The sequence below is a fragment of the Petromyzon marinus genome, chromosome 49, assembly GCF_048934315.1.
Source record: "Petromyzon marinus isolate PM22_M1 ecotype Great Lakes invasive population chromosome 49, UKy_Petmar_22M1.pri1.0, whole genome shotgun sequence".
NCBI classification, from domain to species: domain Eukaryota; kingdom Metazoa; phylum Chordata; class Hyperoartia; order Petromyzontiformes; family Petromyzontidae; genus Petromyzon; species Petromyzon marinus.
Window position 1 is genome coordinate 8,339,559 of NC_133715.1, and position 19,546 is coordinate 8,359,104.

General features: G+C 46.4%; 1 protein-coding gene across 7 annotated transcripts in view; it reads left to right on the plus strand.

The window, feature by feature from the left end:
* LOC116953031 (ralBP1-associated Eps domain-containing protein 1-like) overlaps nucleotides 1–19,546 on the plus strand; it is a 39,813-nt gene continuing 20,267 nt past the window's right edge. For 6 of the 7 annotated variants that reach the window (XM_032972850.2, XM_032972851.2, XM_032972852.2 and 3 more), the window contains exons 1-4: nucleotides 1–641; nucleotides 15,589–15,712; nucleotides 16,972–17,216; nucleotides 17,811–17,967. In XM_032972850.2, the coding sequence (XP_032828741.2) occupies nucleotides 489–641; nucleotides 15,589–15,712; nucleotides 16,972–17,216; nucleotides 17,811–17,967 (679 nt within the window). In that variant the 5' untranslated portion in view covers nucleotides 1–488. The remainder of the gene's footprint in view (nucleotides 642–15,588; nucleotides 15,713–16,971; nucleotides 17,217–17,810; nucleotides 17,968–19,546) is intronic. The other variant, XM_032972853.2, reaches the window with a different exon arrangement.

Genomic DNA, 19,546 nt, shown 5'->3' on the forward strand with positions numbered 1-19,546 from the left:
GGAGGGGGTGGGGCCACGGCACATCCGGGTCCCCCGCGCAGGCGGTGACGTCACGCGCGCGACGCTCGCTCCAAAATGGCGGCGGAGGCGTCTAGAGGCTGAGGGAGGCTCGCGAACTGTGTGGCCGAGGCGACGACAGCAACAACAACAAACAAACAAAGCAAAATAATAAACAACAACAAACAGAGCAGAAACCGGCGACGAGCTTTGCAAAGCGGCGCGCTAAGGTAGTCGCGTCAGCGCAAAAGCAGCGCGCTGTAAACGAGCGGGAGCCCTCCGCTGTTCAAGGCAATGCTAGCGGGTTGAGGTGTCGGTGGCGCTGAAAAGATTTTAGATTTTGACTCCCAAGGCGTTTTTTTTTGTTTGTATGTGTTTGTGAAACGCGAGCGGTGATTTACAACAACAGCAGCAGCAGGGTATCGGGGCACTGCTAGCGGCGTCGGCGGATAGATATTGCGAGGAGGGGTTAAAACAGCGGAGCCGCCGTCATGGAGGGGATGTCGCTAAGCGAGAGCGAGCAGAGCTACTACGCCGAACTCTTCGGCTACTGCGACGTGGACAACACGAAGAAGGTGGCCGCGTGGAGCCGCGTCAGCGAGCTCTTCAGGGCCTCGCAGCTGCCGCCAGACGCCCTCCTGCAGGTGAGCCCGGGCGCGCGCGGAAGGGTGGCCGTCGGCAGACGAGCTGCTGCTGCTGCTGCACGAGTGAGGGTGGCGGGCTGGGCGGAGGGGGGGTTGTAGGGGGTGAGTGGTATATGGGGGGTGAGTGGTATATGGGGGTGAGTGGTATATGGGGGGTGAGTGGTATATGGGGGTGAGTGGTATATGGGGGGTGAGTGGTATATGGGGGTGAGTGGTATATGGGGGTGAGTGGTATATGGGGGTGAGTGGTACGGGGGGTGAGTGGTATGGGGGGTGAGTGGTATATGGGGGGTGAGTGGTATATGGGGGGTGAGTGGTATATGGGGGGTGAGTGGTATATGGGGGGTGAGTGGTATATGGGGGTGAGTGGTATATGGGGGTGAGTGGTATATGGGGGTGAGTGGTACGGGGGGTGAGTGGTATGGGGGGTGAGTGGTATATGGGGGTGAGTGGTATGGGGGGTGAGTGGTATATGGGGGTGAGTGGTATATGGGGGTGAGTGGTACGGGGGGTGAGTGGTATATGGGGGGTGAGTGGTATATGGGGGGTGAGTGGTATATGGGGGGTGAGTGGTATATGGGGGGTGAGTGGTATATGGGGGGTGAGTGGTATATGGGGGGTGAGTGGTATATGGGGGTGAGTGGTATATGGGGGTGAGTGGTACGGGGGGTGAGTGGTATGGGGGGTGAGTGGTATATGGGGGTGAGTGGTATGGGGGGTGAGTGGTATATGGGGGTGAGTGGTATGGGGGGGTGAGTGGTATGGGGGTGAGTGGTATATGGGGGTGAGTGGTATATGGGGGTGAGTGGTATGGGGGTGAGTGGTATATGGGAGGTGAGTGGTATATGGGGGGTGAGTGGTATGGGGGGTGAGTGGTATGGGGGGTGAGTGGTATGGGGGTGAGTGGTATATGGGGGTGAGTGGTATGGGGGGTGAGTGGTATATGGGGGGGTGAGTGGTATATGGGGGGTGAGTGGTGTGGGGGGTGCGTGGTATATGGGGGGTGAGTGGTATGGGGGGTGAGTGGTTTGGGGGTGAGTGGTATGGGGGGTGAGTGGTATATGGGGGTGAGTGGTATATGGGGGGTGAGTGATATATGGGGGGTGAGTGATATATGGGGGGTGAGTGATATATGGGGGTGAGTGGTATATGGGGGTGAGTGGTATGAGGGGTGAGTGGTATATGGGGGGTGAGTGGTATGGGGGGTGAGTGGTATATGGGGGTGAGTGGTATGGGGGGTGAGTGGTATATGGGGGGTGAGTGGTATGGGGGTGAGTGGTATGGGGGGTGAGTGGTATGGGGGGTGAGTGGTATATGGGGGGTGAGTGGTATATGGGGGTGAGTGGTATATGGGGGTGAGTGGTATATGGGGGTGAGTGGTATGGGGGTGAGTGGTATGGGGGGTGAGTGGTATGGGGGGTGAGTGGTATGGGGGGTGAGTGGTATGGGGGTGAGTGGTATGGGGGTGAGTGGTATATGGGGGGTGAGTGGTATATGGGGGGTGAGTGGTATATGGGGGGTGAGTGGTATTGGGGGGGAGGGGTGAGTGATATGGGGGGGGTGAGTGGTATGGGGGGGTAAGTGGTATGGGGGGGGTGAGTGGTATGGGGGGGGTAAGTGGTATGGGGGGGTAAGTGGTATGGGGGGGGGTGAGTGGTATGGGGGGGTGAGTGGTATGGGGGGGTGAGTGGTATGGGGGGGGTGAGTGGTATGGGGGGGTAAGTGGTATGGGGGGGGGTTGTGGCTGTTGCACATGAAGGTGGATGGTTGAGAGGGGGGGGTCATGGCAGGAGAGTGAGGGAGGCCCTGCAGCAGGAGAGTGCGTGGTTGTCATGGTATCCTTGCAGCAGGAGAGTGGGGGGGTCACTGCTGCAGCTGAGGGTTGTGGGACCCCGTTCGCAAAGGAACCTCAGTGAGAGGCTGTTGAGGAAGAAGGTGATGTTGGGGGATGTCACGTTTTTCCTGCTACAGGTCAGCCTTGGTGACAGAGTATTGAGATATTTCTGCTGCAGGACAATGATTAGCAACGTGTCCCTGCTGCAGATGTGTTGTACTGTGCGTAAATGTCATTGTTATCGCGTCTCATTGACGTTCCCGTTGCGGGTGAGAATGGGTTTGCGACTATGTGAGGCACGCAAGGTTCCTCTGCTGCAGGTGATGTTTCCCTGTTACCGGTAGTCTCTTTGGGCCATGCTGTCCTCCACTGCAGGTGTTGTGGGATGTCCCTGCTGCAGGTGAGACTCTCTCTGCCGCAGGTTAAGCTGTTGGTCATGGTGTCTGCTTTCGCTGATGCTGAGTTGCCCCTGTTGTATGTAAAGTTATTGATGAGGGTGGATTGCTGCAGGCGATGTTGCTCGGTTGCATTTGAGATCTGTTATCACTGCTGCAGGTGAGACTTGACGTTGTGGTGGTCCTGTGGACGGTTGCAGGTGGCTTGGTAATTGTCGCTGCAGCAGTTTGAGACTGTTTGGTTGTATGTATGTTGAGCTACTTTCGCGCCTTACATAGCCAATCGTGCTAATCGTAGTAGTGGGGGGAAGGACAACAAATTAAACACAAGAAGCAGTTTTAAATCTGGATTTTAAAGTACATAGCTCCAGTGGCTTCCTAATTGCAGGTTGTCTCTGATACGGGTGAAACTTAATGTTGCGTTGGTGTTGATGCAGGTGATTGCCGTGGTTGCGCTGCTCTTGTTGATATTGAGAGGTGCGATGCCCTCAGTACTCTGTATCACTGTCTGGTGGCCTATGTAGGGCAAGTGCAGAGCTTGAAAAATAGCACGTGCTTTTCTATCACCTGTCTTGTTTCCCTCAGGATCATCTACTTTGTGAGTGCTCTGAAATCTGTAAGGCATGAAAAGTCCCAGGTTTTGTCAGATGTGTAATAATGCACCACTAATGTATTTTGCAAGTAGTTCCCCCCCCCCCCCCCTTCTGGTATTTAATATAGTTTTATTCTCATATTCTTGGTTCTTTCGGTAAAGTCATGTAGAAGGTAAACAATAAAATAATAAAAATATAAAACAATAAAATTATAACGACGTTTCGACTGCAACACAAGCAATCATCATCAGGTGTGAAAACCACAGCAAGAAAATTTGAAAAAAGTGGCGTTTTTTAACGTTAGCACCACGGAGAGCGATTTGGCAGTTTATTCAGATGGACGAGTCCATCTATGTTCGGAAAAGAGGAGGGGGCAGACGAAAATAATGGATGCGGTCTGAAAGCCACCGTAACCGTGAACACTCAATTAAGACCCGAAATGGTTTATCAAATCCTTCCAATGATTGTTAATCCAGAATCCATCTTCTCGGTTGAAATTGTCTCTGTGTTTGTATATGTGGATAGCCTCATGAACGAATCTCTCATGGTAGCCAGATTATTCTATTGTTTCCCTTCTACGTGACTTTACCGAAAGAACCAAGAATATGAATCCCTGCAGTCACGAAAGCTTTAAATCAAAAGTTTTATTCTCGTTATTTTTCCTGGATTTTTTTTTTACCTGAGAGGTGGAAATCTGAGGAGGACCCCTGGGCTCTTGAGGCTAGTGAGCAGAAGTGTTTGTGGTCATAAGATGTTGGTGTGGAACTGCGCTGCTAAGTTGTATCTGCTTCCGCGTGAGGGTCACATTTTCTTTTTATAATCTGCTTTGCATTTTAAAAAAGAGAACTGGTGGTTTCCAGTTGAGCAGCTGAGAGAAGGCTGTAGGGAAACAGCCCTAAAGGAATTCCATTCAAAAAAACAAACGGCACGCAGGCGGTGTATAATTAACATTACATGTGACTCTTCAATGTTACGTTGGGTTAGGACCATTGTTTTAATTACGTTGAGCAGGAGCAGCTAGATAAGTCTCGCATGACAATACAGCATGTATACAATTGTGCAAAGGTCACGCATGACTAAATTGATGTGCTCCTTCTAAGAGAATGGCGTATGACTTAGTATATATTCATTAGCCTCCGTTGAGTACAGAAATAATGTTTACAAGGTCAGCTGATTTGTATGGAATACATTTTTGCAGCATTGAGTGTTTTCGTTATTATCGTAGCATCAATTAGTTGCATCTTGACAGAGAGAGTCCGTGAGCCTATAGTGGTTTAATTTCTGGTTGCAGTGCTTCCACATGCTTTTTGCCGCCATTATTAGTTATTGTTTTTGTTACAGATGGCCACTTATTTTATGGTCGTTCTGGATTGAGCTTTGTGGCTATTATCAAAATTTCAGGCCACTCGATACGACGACTTATGTGATTGAGCTGGGTGACTCAGCCAAAACAATACAATCGTCAAATTAATTTGCAGTTGCATTATTCTTGACATTAGGTTTGCAATATAGAGAATAAAGGATCTGTTGGAATGCTTTGGACCAGATAAAATTCACTGCTGTAACTCATAAGACAGTGCAGGACACGACCTATGTCGTACTGTACTTGGAATTGTTGCTGTATATGTCTGCTTGTGTGTGTGTGCAATGCGTTTGGCGAGAGGTAGCGCGCTGCTTTATGAACCCAGCTGCTCAAGTTCAATTCCCGCTCACGGCCAACACCGGTGACGAGTATTTGAACCGGTCCTGGGCCTCCCCTAGGTCGACTCAGCCTCAAATGAGTACCTGGTGTGGTGTGTAAAGATCGCCATCGGGGAGACAAAGGCGGGCCGGGCGTGGTGCTGGCCACCCACCCCCTCGTGTGCGGTTGCCGGCCTTCAGAGGTGCTCTCTAACAGCACTTGCCCCAACAGTCTGTTGAGGCTATACGGTGGATCTTTGCCTTTGTGCATGCGTACACAGCGTGGCAATGTGAATGAGGTGCAAGGGTGGCTCCAGGAGGTAATGAATTCTTGTTAACAGGACATTCAGATGCATGGGTCTGCCCGTCCCCGCAGCCAAGGTTTGATGTTTACAACGGCACTTCAGTAGGTCATTCACTTCTATAGATTGGTCCCCACATGTTTGTTTACAACGCACCGATGGTACAATTGGCCCAACACTGGAATTTGCTTTGTACATATCATAAACAATGCCTGGTAGCCATCTAAGCAGATGCCCTGCAATAAATGACTGGGCGTCTGTTTAACATTAAAGTGTGATATATGTCCTGCGTATTTGCCTTCGTTCAAACTACACTAATGATTAATCCCACATTGCAGAGTAAATGAAAACAATAAGACGTGAATTCACCGTTTAGGGAAACAGCTTACGTGGAGCTTGTAATGCAATCTGCATCCATGCTGATACACAGTTGGTTAGCTTGCTGGCACTTGGCAGTCAACGTGTTTTAACTTGTACGTGTTATTCACACTGTTACACAAGATGAGTTGCGATGAATGCTTAACCCTTTTATTTTTAGGTGAAGTGAATCCTGTACAATGGTACTTTGGAGCAACTTTTAAAGCATGTTTTACCAGATCCTCTGTTTTCACTGCACTGCTTTTCATATTTAATTCCAGCTACCATTGGCACAATTCAGAAGGCGCCTGAACACAAAAGAAAACAAGTGCCGACCTGACTGTAGAATTTCACATCTTCACTGAATTTGGGGATTCATAGGTGAAAAATACCACTTGCTTTTTTTTGTCGGGGCTCACTGCCCAAGATGTATATAAAACTCCCATGCCCTTGTGACCTGACATTACCGGTCTCTTCATCTGTGACGGCGGCAATAAAATATACGATTTGGCCTCTCAGCGCTACTTTGCCGAAACCACTAGGCCTTGGCGGTAAAAATCTAATGGCGGAAGAGAAAAGAAGTTAAGAGAATAGTGTGGAGGTGCAGGCCCCAACTCGTGTGATTACTAATGATACGTCTGGCCTAGACACATCCCACAGCGTGTTTGCTGAGGGGGCTGTTCACAGTTTGATGCCACCTTGTATGAGCACTCCTGAATCTTGTTTGAGCTACTGTGTGAAAGATTGTTTACTTTGTGTCAGTGAAAAAGTAGCCCCACACAATCCGGAAAATCAACGGTTTTTTTACGGTGTAGCTAAACACATCTGTGTGACTGTCAACTCGTAAATGTGCCCTTCATCCGTGCGTGCAAATCGCGGACTCTGCATAGGAAATCGCACGTAAAAAATTCGATCATAATTCAATCGCCTTCCAGTTTAGGTCGCATGTAATTCAAGTGCAAGGGCATCACCTGGCAATCGTTACAAAGTACAACGCGGACATTAAATGATTTTGGACCATTCTCATGAAATTTGGTCAATTCACTGATGTACATTTGCCTGCCTTTGTGAACTGTCTTGTGGGACCTTTCATGTCAGCACACAACCAGTAAGTACGACATCTAGTCATGATATACTCATTGAGACAATTGCACGATCAACCAATAGGCCACCGAGTCATTCAATTAAACATATTTTCACATTACAAATGCAGAGCTGCTTGTATACCTACACGACTGGGTTCGACAAGACTACCTGGATTGATAGTGGGTTTTTGGATCTGCTGATATGAGTGTGAACGTGGATAGAAGATAGCCATTATTTACACTATATGAGAGGTACAGCCTCTATTATGCATGCAGATGTGGACTGCTGTTGAACTGCATAATCTGGTGAGGCAATGTTAAAAACTATGGCCAATTACTGCCCCACATTCCACATTTTAAAATATACTTTCCGTGTATCTTTCCACATTTCATTCACTGTCTTATATGTCGTGGATACATTGAGTGTATTTTAAAGATCTTAATGATACAATTTTTTTTATATTCCAGCCATTACCAATCCACCAATGAAAGAAGGTCCCCTGCGCTATGTTGCCCTTTCAAGTGTTTTTTTAACGCTGTTTAGTGCGGGGTTTGGAAGCCACGAGACAATGTCATCCGCGGCAGAAATTGATCTTGGGTCGCTGGGTTCATAGCGCAGCGTGCTCACCACTATACCACTGCTCCACTCTGAATTGTACAGTGTTAAATCGTTTTCTATGCAAGTCCAGTGGTCAGTGCCGCCGCCTCTGCCCGACTTGCACATGCATCTGCACGGTCCAGGGATGGCTGAGGAAGACAGCTGTTCTGACTTGCTATATCTATCACTATCTGAGCAACGCAGCCTCTCCTGCATCTCCCCAGCTCTATCTTTATCTCTGTAGCTGTCTCTGTTCCACTATATATTTATATACCACGAACCCAACGAAATATGGGTGAAGCCGTGCAGTATCTTAAATTGGTTATGTTTTGCATGCTTAGTTAAAACGTATTTAAATTGGTTTATACAATTTCACATTGTCTTTGCACATCAACTATTGCCAAATTACTCGATCATAATTTTTTTGGTAAGATTTATTTAGCGATTTAAAAATCTAAAATATTCAGATGATGGTGATTGAGTGAACGATGTAAATTCTATTGATGCCCTAGATGGTGTAGAAAGCTGTGTATTAGCAGAAGTATGTAGTCGAGTATGCTTATAACTAGAAAAATCTGACAACCAAATTTTCAATTGGTGCCCCAAAAATTATAGCCTGAAGGTTCATTGATTTTACTCAGAGGCCAGGGTTAGCCTAAAGTTTTTAAATCCTTTATGTTTAATGTGAACACTTTAAATATACGGCCCGTCATCATCAAACCAAGTGATTTGCCTCTCTTGTAAGTTACAGCCTTCATAAGTCACTATGCCTGTAGGCATGCAAATTCATTTTAACAAACCTTCCATCTTTGCGAAGGAAAAGGGTTGTCTATTCGCAAAAGGACCCTCGGCAAGAATACGAATTGATTAGGTTTTCCTATGATGGTGATGTGTGTCTTCAATATTTACATTTCAAAAAGATTGTGGTACTGTGTTATTTATTTTACAATCGCAGCACCATCATCACTATTCAATTATGAATTATTGGCTCGCTGCAGGATAACCCGAGACGTGTCTCTCCCAGCCCAGTGAAGTCATTCCCAGGTCGTGTTCTTAGGAGGCAGTTGTGCTCGGCAACTGTACACAAACACCCCTCACTGTGTGCACCAGGTAAAAGGATAAGAGCAAATACCGCTTAGCGCGGTGATTTGGAAGCGTTATCCGCCTCGGCCAGCCACGTATCAAGAGATGCCAGGTAAGAGGATCTCAACGTCACCACGGTCTCTATGTCGGTGAAGCAGAGTTGGGGAGGGGGACCAAGGCTGAGTGAGCATGAAGATTTGTGTTCTGTGGCGTGTCCTTGAGCGATAAATACTTAGAATAAGAACAGCGAGTTGTACGCTTGTCCTCAGGAGGGATAAAGGCTGTGTGGGTGATGGCCTTCATTTAAATGCCGAGTGCATTGTACAAAAGCAGAAAGTGCTATTCTTTTTTTACAGTTGCTCACGATGTAGCGTGGCCGTTCTGCATTACAGCTCTGCGCCATTCTCACCACCACAGCTGTCCGCTTGCATCAAAACTGATGGGAGAAAGAGGGAGGCCAGTGTACAACAGCAAAGCGGGCTAATCTTCAAACCCCTCCGCTCCCCAACAAGTGGGGTTTATAACGTGGAAATGAAATGTCGCCGTTATTTCCCACCAAGAGGCCTTTGCAGGTGAACCAATTGGGACCGGTTACAAATTAATGTGGAGGTCTGCATTTTTTTTACGAGGTTGGTGATTAAAATATTTGTCAATTATGTGGGTGGTTATTTATTTTTCGCCATGGCTATAACTTCGAACTAAAGATGAAAGTGTGACCGACTAGGGAGGGGTGAAATTAACTAGTATTGAATGAAGACATAGACTAATAATAATTAGTAACGTTTTTAGAGATAGCAATGCACTGAAGAAAGCCCCAAATGGTAATTGGCTCTGTATGTACTGTATATTAAAAACATTGACTGAGTTAGTTTAAGACGTAGGCTTTCACGACCAATATGCATAATAAAGGTTTGTTTTGGGTTAAATCGCATAAATATTAATTTGTTCTGAGTTTACTCTCCAACACACTGATATGCTGATGTAGTAATTAATTTGCACGTTTTGTTTTACGTTTAACACGTAGGCTTTCGCGACCAGTATTATTCATAATAAAGGCTTTTGGGTTAGATCGCGGAAGTATAAATGTGTCGCAACCCTCCACCACCCGACACGGCCAATCAGTAAAAAATGTGGCACGTTAACAAAATGCCAATTAGATACGTCTTCAGCCCACAGGTGTGTTTGAAGAGTGAATCCACAACATTTAGAATGAGTACGACGTTTCACTTGTAATTACATCCAGCATCTTTGGGCGATTTGCCAGAATAGTGAAGCCATCCACCTGCTTCCAGTCTTAAATAGTGCAGGACGACGTCATCATTGAATCCCATCAGGTTTTGAGGTGGGAGGGTGTCTAATTATATAATAGATTAGTAATCAGTTAATTAGTATGTGATTCCTCTATAAGGAAATATAATATGTATTGTGTATTACTTATTTGTTTTACGTGACAAACCTTACTAATTCGCTGTGTTGGTTGGTGGTGGGTTAACAACACATGAATTGATTGGCTGACCTGATAATATCGATGTGTGGCTAAAGTGCAATCGCCTCTCACCAGCATTTACTAAATAAGAACAAACGAAATGTTGAACTGTATTCGTCAACCAGAATAAGAGAACTCGGTGAAATCCAGACGAAGACTTGTCTGGAGTCCACAGATTGTCATCTACTCGACCAAGGGTCGGCAACCAAAATAACAAAAAGAGAATTTTTTTTCGAATTTGGTAAAAAGCTAAACATTTCAACGGATGCGAATACGAGACGGTGGTCCCTGATAAACGACGTCACGAAGCAGTCCTTAAAGACCCGCATGCGGCTCTGCAGCCCCAGGTTGCCCACCCCTGTACTAGACTGAGACTCGGACTAAAACAAATAAAATTAAAATACCGTCTAAATTAATGCTGCTGGAGGCCGACGCGTGCCCAATTTGGACATGCCCCGTCCTACATGTGTTGTGTGGGACAGCCGCCGCCTTGTGCTCCGTTGCAGTGGAAAACCCTGGCCGACCATAGGAAATGGCCGTCTTCCTTCCCTGGCTGAGAGCTGTCACTGTGTATTGACGTACGAGTTCTCCGAAACCAAAAACGCTCTTGTCATGTTGTAAGTCTCCCTCCTTTGGGAGGTACAACTGCAGAGTGCGTGCGTGCGTGTGTATGTTGATTGGGGCGGCAGTGTAGCGCTTAGCGTGCTGGGCTACGAACCCGGCGACTCGTGGTCGTTTCCCGCTCGTGGCCAACACCAATGACGAATATCTGAGCCGGTCCTGGACTTCCCCTAGGTTGACTCAGCATCAAATGAGAACCTGGTGCGGCGTATAAAATTCGCCACTCGGGAGACAAAGGCGGTCGGGCATGGTGTTCGCTACCCCCACCCCCTCGTACTCTTCCGGCCTTCGTATGTGCTCGCTTAATAGCACGTGCTCCAACAGTCTGTTAACAATTCTGAGAATGTCACGTAGCAAAACGTACTCAGAATTTACTGAAATCTTTTCTAGAATTATTGTATAATAAAATAATTAGGTGCATCGCTGCAATTGCTTGCTCACACGCCGCTGCTGGTGAAAGAGCCTCTACTCAAAAGAGCTCTTGAGAGCTTGAGATTATATTTTTGGCTGACTCTTTCATGACTTGCTGGCCCAGATGACTTAGAAGGAGGTGAGAGTATCCCCCACTGAACCCCACCACCACACGATCTGCTGATCGACTAACTGGTGGATTTATTTATAACCAGGTGAGAGCCCATCAAGAGTTGGAGAAGTGGCATAGTTTTTCTAGCCCAGTGGTATGAACCTGGCGAACTTAGTTTGATTCCCAGCCATGGGTAACATTCGTAGCGAGCGATATCTAATCCAATCCTGTGGACACCCTTCACCAACCCGCACTGATCCAGCGTGAAGTATTGTCAAGAAACTCCCATGACCGACACGTTGCGACGAAGGCCTTTGTCTCGTCGTGGATTTCCAACGGGCTGTAAGTTAAGAGCCCATTGAGAATAACATTAAAAAAACATTCAAAAGGAGATCTGGGTCACGAAAGCAATCCGGCACACTCGTGATGAAACAGTATGCTGTGCCCAAATATTAAGAATCGGGGAAAAAAGTACAAATCATTAACCAATAAAACATTATTAAGCAGGATAAAGTTTGAAGTTGAATTTAACATTCCAGCAAGATTAATTTAAAATGGTGTATGGGGTATGTTTCAAAAACATTAATAAACATTTGTCCAAGCAATAAGCCCCATTGCCTATTAAAAAAACTAGCCAGTAGGAAATACAATGAGTGCTTCTGCACATATTTGTTGTTTCGTCAGAAAGGCCTTTTTTACTTCCCTATACCAATGTGTGATCGATAATGTATGCTGGAAGAGCGCATGTGGTTAAAGCATCTATTTATACCTTTCATCTTAATGGAGAGAAAAAAATCCTACTTTTCAAGTGTTTAAAAAAAAATCTATTTCAGACCTGCCCGCAGACACACACGGGACTGCAACAACCAGTTTTACAACAACCAGTTTTACAACAATGGCTATTAAATAACTGCCCTCAGGTTATGACGCTCAGCAGGCCAAGCTTTTGACGCTCACAATCTTCTTCGAAGCCGCAAGTCCCATTGCTGCAAGGGATCGGCTGCTCGGATTTTTTTTCTTCATGCGCTTCTATACTGTGCCTATTCTCTGGCCACATCCACCGCCCTCGTGTCTCGTTCCACGACATACTTCACTCTCACCCTCGGGGTGCACCGGTGGCATCTACATAGCCATTCTCGTCTGTGGGTCTCTGTGTGAGTCTGTAGATCTCTGTGTGAGTCTATGGCTCTGTGTGTGAGGCTATGGGTCTCTGTTTGAGTCTATGGCTCTCTAATCTCCATAGTCCTAATTGCATCTTCTTGATCTTTTCTCAACACATGCCCAAACCATCTCGGTCACTCTCTTAACCTTTCCGAGCATATAAGTAGCCCCTGCTGAGGCTTAAACGCTTCCATTCCTCCTCTCCCATAGAGGTATTAACCAACATGCACCTTAGAATTATGATATCTCCTTTCTAGAATCTTTCTTTATTTGTGCTCAAGTCCCTTCATATACAACACTGGTCGTATTTACTGCTCTATATATGTTCCCCTTTTTCTTTTGGCAACTTTTGAGCGAGTACAATTTTCGTACATTGAATTTTTCTCGACAGGGCGCCTCGTTGTTGAGCGATGCAGAAAGCTCATTTCTCACACAGAGAGGAGGGAGACTGAGCCGACAGGACTACAATGCCTTACTTGTTTCTTGTTATTGACTGGCATTACTACATCAGCTGTCTTTTAAGTGTGCTAGATGCACTTAATATTCTCTTGGGGGTTTCAACAGTGCACCACCATAAGTGGAGGTGATTTTCTCGTAACTGCTTGAATCCAGGTCGTATTTTTTTTCTCTACGTTGCAAGCGAGTGCTATTAACCTAAGCGATATCAGTTTACTGTTGCTGCCGTGTACGCGCGTGTGTGTGTGTGTTGTCCCCGTTTGTGGCTCTTTGCAGACATAGCTTTAGTAAGTCGTCGATTGAGTTTTTTTTTGTTTGGCATTCTTGGTCCAAATTTAACTTGCCATGTGTACATGGCAAAACTAGCACCGTGCCCCCCCCACCCTCCTCCCGTCTGTCCAGGCTCAGTACGGTTCATTGAATGACAGACTGTTCCCATGCAATCTGCCACAACTGACATGGCCTTCCTGTTGGTCCTTCTGAGCCATTGACCTCAAAATGGCTTATCTGTATCCCGCCTAGGGTGGCCAATGCGAACAAAAGGTTTTATTGAAGCATTATACTGTACCTTGAGATCACATGCACATGATAGCTACGCCACCGTGATAGGTTTTAATGAGAACATTTTCATTAAATGCTATGTTGGATCATAGTATGTTGGATTGAGAGCATCTTTATGGGGGGGGGGGGAAACTAATTTAATATGAAGCATCCACGGAATATAAAATTAATGAGAAAGTGTGTGTTATATGAAACAGACCGTATATCTGCTAAGCACTCTGCCTATCGTGCCAACTCCCTATGGTGGATGACTGTCCATGGTGGATGACTGCCCATGGTGGATTACTCCCCATGGTGGATGACTGTCCATGGTGGATTACTCCCCATGGGGGATTACTCCCCATGGTGGATTACTCCCCATGGTGGATTACTCCCCATGGTGGATTACTACGCATGGTGTATTACTCCCCATGGTGGATTACTCCCCATGGTGGATGACTGCCCATGGTGGATTACTGTCCATGGTGGATTACTCCCCATGGTGGATGACTGCCCATGGTGGATGACTACCCATGGTGGATGACTGCCCATGGTGGATGACTGCCCATGGTGGATGACTGCCCATGGTGGATTACTCCCCATGGTGGATTACTCCCCATGGTGGATTACTACCCATGGTGGATGACTCCCCATGGTGGATGACTGTCTATGGTGGATGACTCCCCATGGTGGATGACTACCCATGGTGGACACGCGTAGTGGTACGGACCAACCCGCTTGGCTCATCCGCTATGTTAAGTGAGCAGACGTTGAAATAGCTGTGCTGACACGTTGAGATGCTAATTATGGGGGGGGTTCCAAAGTCAATGCAGTTTGTTTATGTTTTTTCAGTGTCTAGAGGAAGTAGAAGGCATAAGTATGAATTGAGGATGTGTCCTAGTTGAAGATAAATTTACTACAAAGCTCTTCCTTCCGGGCTATAAAGCGGCCATCAAACCCATCTCACGTTTGCGGTGTCTCATACAGCGCTGCTACTTGTTTTAACGTGTTACACCATTTATGCAATCACATTGCAATGGCGGTTCCACAAATTATGCAACCTCAGTCAATTTCCCAAGCATCCGAATAAAACCTGTGGGGTGTCATTTTGAAAGTCAATTATTTGTAGTTTATGTATATGGATTATTTATGGAATCATTTAATTGCTTCATGCCTATTGCATAACCGAATGCACCATTACCATATCAGTGTGGATGGCAGTTGTTTAGGCTCACTATGTTCAACACTGGTATTTGAACTTTTTGCCATTATCAAGGAATGGTGAATAATTATTTCTACCTGAATTAAAGCCCCAATCGGTTGCCACGCCATCTCCAAGTAAAACAGCACTCTTGAAGATTAATAATAATGATTACCCAAATAGAAATTTTGGAAGTGCCCACAACAAAACATTAAACATTTACCCCGTCACCCTCAATGCAACCGATCTCGTCAGATCTCGGAAGCTAAGTTTGGTTGAGGCTTCTTATTCCTGAGATGGGAGAATGCCTGCGAATACCAAGTATTGAAGGCTTCAGCTATGAGATGGCCTGGAGGTGGCATTAAAGCAATGCTTTAAAAAAATATCTGTGTGGACCCTTGAGTGTTATCCCCTCGGAAGTCTGGTATTTGGTGGGTTCACTGGTTACTTGCCACATGCCAAACACTCATGAATGGGATTGGCCAAACATCCCAATGCAGGAAACCCTCCTGAATTGAAGACTTCAATACACTTGATGAATGAAGGGCATTATTTTTTTGTATCATTACTGCTCTGTATGTGTGTCTTAAAGAACCAAGGTTACATAATTTGCTGACACTTAAGTGATGGTACAGCTAAGTGGACCATGGCTGGGATCTGATCTCAGAACCTCATAGTTGGTGGCCCTACTGCTCTGCTGATTGAGCTATCTAATCTGAATGATCTTGTGTTTAGTTTGTTGATCTTGTGTTTAGTTGTCCTTCCCCCACACCTCCGATTAGCACAGTTGGCTATGTACGTTGCGAAAGAAGTTCAACATATATACATACCCATGCATAGAGTTAAATATAATTTGTGTACACATTGTAAAATAAAAGGTATACTTTTGCCATAAATTATTTATTTGAAGCCTTAATTTAACAAGATGCATTGCTACCTTTAATGAATGGCTACACGTTATTTATTAATGCCAGGTATGTTGGAGCTCGATGGACTATTGTTCAACTCTTGCCCCCCTCCACTCTGCCACAGATCACAGAGATGTGTGGTGCGAAACGACTCGGCTATTTTGGCCGCAGCCAATTCTACATTGCGCTCAAGCTCATAGCCGTGGCCCAGGCCGGGCTGCCGATGCGTCTGGAAAGCCTCAGTACAGGTACATCTCACAGGACTTGTGTTGGACACTGCGGTGACTTGATTAATATATATTTGAATAGTTAAATATTTACATGTGCATATGCATGTGCATTTTTGTTTTTCTTCTGCCTTCCTGGCTTATTTCCCACTTGTGTAACCTTTTCCTCGTTTTATATCTTCACTCGTTCCTGTCCCGGGCCTTTACCCTCCACGTCCACTCCACATTCCTTCATATCCTGGTTTCCCATTTGGCACCACCTCTCTCTCTCTCGGCCTGCCTTTCGTTCTCTGCCCTGCCGCTTCCATGTTCATCACCTTTTCTTTTTCCGGTGTGGGTTTCCTCGCTTCTTACGACTTGTCACCAGCCGTCTGAGTTAACTTTCTTTCAGCTTGTCAGAGAAGGTGTACCACTCTTGCCTTCTTCGTCATCTCTTCATTTCTGACCCGTTCCAGTCTTGTGATCGCTGAGATACAGCTCACCTCCTTATTTCTGTAGTGCACAACATTTCCTCCTTCATGGTTTCTAGTCCATCCAGTCCCGTATGTCAATACTGGTCTTATTAATGTCCGAGCCATGTTATGTGTGCCATGTATGCATGAGAATTTGCAGATGGAGCTATGGTAGAGCACGATACTAACAATTGGAATTTCACAAGTTGAATTCCTGACTGACGGTATAAATCAGCCCATCATTTGTTCATTCTCGATAATATTGATACCATATTGTGAGTGGCCGCCTTGCAGAGAGACTGGTCCTTGTGCAGAAACACACTGCGCAAATCATTACACCATCACTCCACCTCTTCGCTTGGTTAATTAGCGATAATTAAACTGAACTCCACCATAGGGGACATGGACGCAGGCACCCGGTGCATTTTCTGGACTTATACTGGGCCAGAAGAGGCCACTCAATTCTCAGTACCTGTGGAAATAAAGTCCTCTGCCTCTGAGGTCTGGTTGCAACACGGCGACTCCATGTGCTCCATCTCTTTTAACACCGGTGACATCTTCGGTCCGCTGAGCACAGAGAACTAGTCGTACCACCCGAGGCAAACATTTTGCAAAGACCACGTGCTTCCTTAGTCGCTGGTCTCATCACCTGGAAACACACTGCCGATGAAGGAACTAAAGGACCATGACGTCTATCGCTCAAAAATCAAACTTGACCTAAAACTCACCGGGTGTTACCCCGCCGCTATGCAGCGCGCTTGGAGATGTTTTGACATTCTGGCGTAGTCTTTAAATGTCTTAATTTGTCATTATTTCTCCCCCGCGCAGTGCGTGACCTCCCCCGCTTCGTGGTGGGCAAGAGCGAGCAGCCCGAGTCGTCCCGGCACGTGACGCCGTCGCACCACGCTCCAGAGCAGCACGAGGGTGGCCCCGTGACCCCGGGTGGCAGCAGCTACTCGCGGGTGATCCCACCGCCGCCGGCACGCGCCCACCTCAAGAAGCTGGCGCCGTCACAGCCGCAGGACCCACCGGGTACCGGCACGCCGGCCAGGATGCCCTCTTTGGACCAGCAGGTACGGAGAGGGTGCAGCTGATTGTGCCGGCACATTGTGTCTTTTGTGAATGTTTTTTTTGCGTGGTTGCTGAACCACAGGCGCAAGCGCCAAAAATACCAGGCGGCCACCAACAAAAAGCATGGATGAAGGTGTCATAGATACATTTTAATACGTTTCTTAGATGGAGCAAGGTTATTGGAGCTTGAGAAAATAAACTGTTTGAAGGAATTCCAATGCTCTCCCCTGCGAAATGTTGGACATGCTGAGCAACGTTCAGTTCTAAACTAAATCTAAACTATACTCTTTGGTTCTATTGGGTAAAGTCACGTAGAACCAAAGAGTATGGATCCTAGCAGTCACGAAAGCTTTAAATCTAGAATTAAATCTAAACTATTTTTGTTTTACCAGGTAAGGCCCACTGAGCTATATAGCTCTTTTTCAGAAGCGACCTGGCTATCGCAAATGTGTAAATTAATATCGGCCAGTTCAACCCGAAAACAAATTGGATATACAGCTAAAATAGTGAAAAACATGCGTAGCAACAGGAAGGGTTTGTTTTACTGCCGACTCATCGATTCGCCGCGTTCCCTTGTGGTCGCCCAACTTGACCAGTCCGTGTCCAAGTCTCCTCCGCAAGAGACGCCGTCACCCGTGGTGTCCCCGCACCACTCCCCGCCGGCATCACCTGTGGCGTGGCGTCCCGGCCAGCGGCACCCGAGCGGCGACAGAGGCCCTGCCTGGGCCCCGTACGTGGCCGAGAGACAGCCAGGTGAGCTGGTGCAGTGCGTTTTAATCTCAACTGAACTTAAAAACTAAACTCTTTTTAGGTTATATTCTTTGGGTCTTTCAGTAAAGTCACGTGGATAGAAAAAAATTATAACAATAAAATAATAAATAAAATAAAATGTTTAAATGAAGTTAATATAAAAAATTATAAAAAGAATAAAAGTTATATTTTTATTTCACCAGTAAGGCCCACTGAGCTAAATAGCTTTTTTGCGGAAGTGAGCTCGGCGAAGTGGCTTATCACGTGGACATGTATAGCGGCCAAATACTCTAAACGCACATTGATTCTAAATTTGGAGGGAAAAACCGGAGGACCCGGAGAAAAATCCACACGACCACGAGGAGTGCATGCAGGCGTGAGGGTCGAGATCGAACCCACGACCTCCTGCATACCTGGTGAGGCAGTTAACACCTCGTCCTGTACAGTCACCCTCCCTGATCAATGGGCCACTGGAGTTCGGTGCAGGATTTGTATATGGTATGATTGTGGTTTTCTGTAGACGTTCGCAAATCTTACATTTTCACACGCTGTCATGTGTTCTTGGGCTTACATACATTTGTAAAGAGCACTCTCCCGCGGTTTGCTCTTTGTTTGTCCAAGAACATATTTTTGTATGGTGTGACTCACGTTGTGTAGATGTTTACATACACTGACGGAGCCAGTAGGGGGGGGTGGGGTGGCACGTGTCCCCCCAATGTTCCAATCAAAATCCCTAATTTCGATCGGATCATTGGGGTTTATTAGTAATAAATCGGCATTTTGCAACCCTCACTGCCACTATGTAGCATATTATTACGTGCCAGGGACTCTATGAGATGGTAGGACAATAGTCTGAGTCCATAATTGGCAATTAGTAACGGCAAAGCAGTTATAAGTGCCTCAGAATTGTACGCAGTTGCGTATACAGTACACGATGCCGATCACACACGGTTCGAATTCGACCCTCGATCGATGGCTTCGCCATCGCCGCACACGCATCGCCATTGTTTACATAGCCGACTTTTTCACACATCCTCCTACACCTCAGTTCCCAGCGAACTGTTTACGTGATATTACACTGCATGTTTATTTTTTCCAACTAAGGTTGAAAGTATTCATGCATCAAACTCTGTGCATACGTCTGTAGAGGGGTGCAATAACTCTCGTATAGATTATCTCCTTATATATAAAAAGCAAAGTTGTGAATATGTGTGTCTGTTCAAAATGTTTAGCGTACTTCCCGACATGCAACAAACTTGAAATTTGCCATGTGGATACTTTCCATATATTTTTTGCACGGCAAGTGAGCTGTGACGTCAAATCTGTCACATGACCCTCGCATGTGGAAGCGTAACGCATTGTAGTGTAGCGGTTAGCGCGCTGCGCTATGAACCCGGCGACCCGAGTTCGATTCCCGCGCACGGCCACCACCGGTGACGATTATTTGAATCGGTCCTGGGCCTCCCCTAGGTCGACTCAGCCTCAAATGAGTAACTGTTGTGGTGTGAACATCGCCACTGGGGAGACAAAGGCGGCCGGGTGTGGTGAATTCAAGTCCCAGGCGAAGCCGGGTAGTACAGCT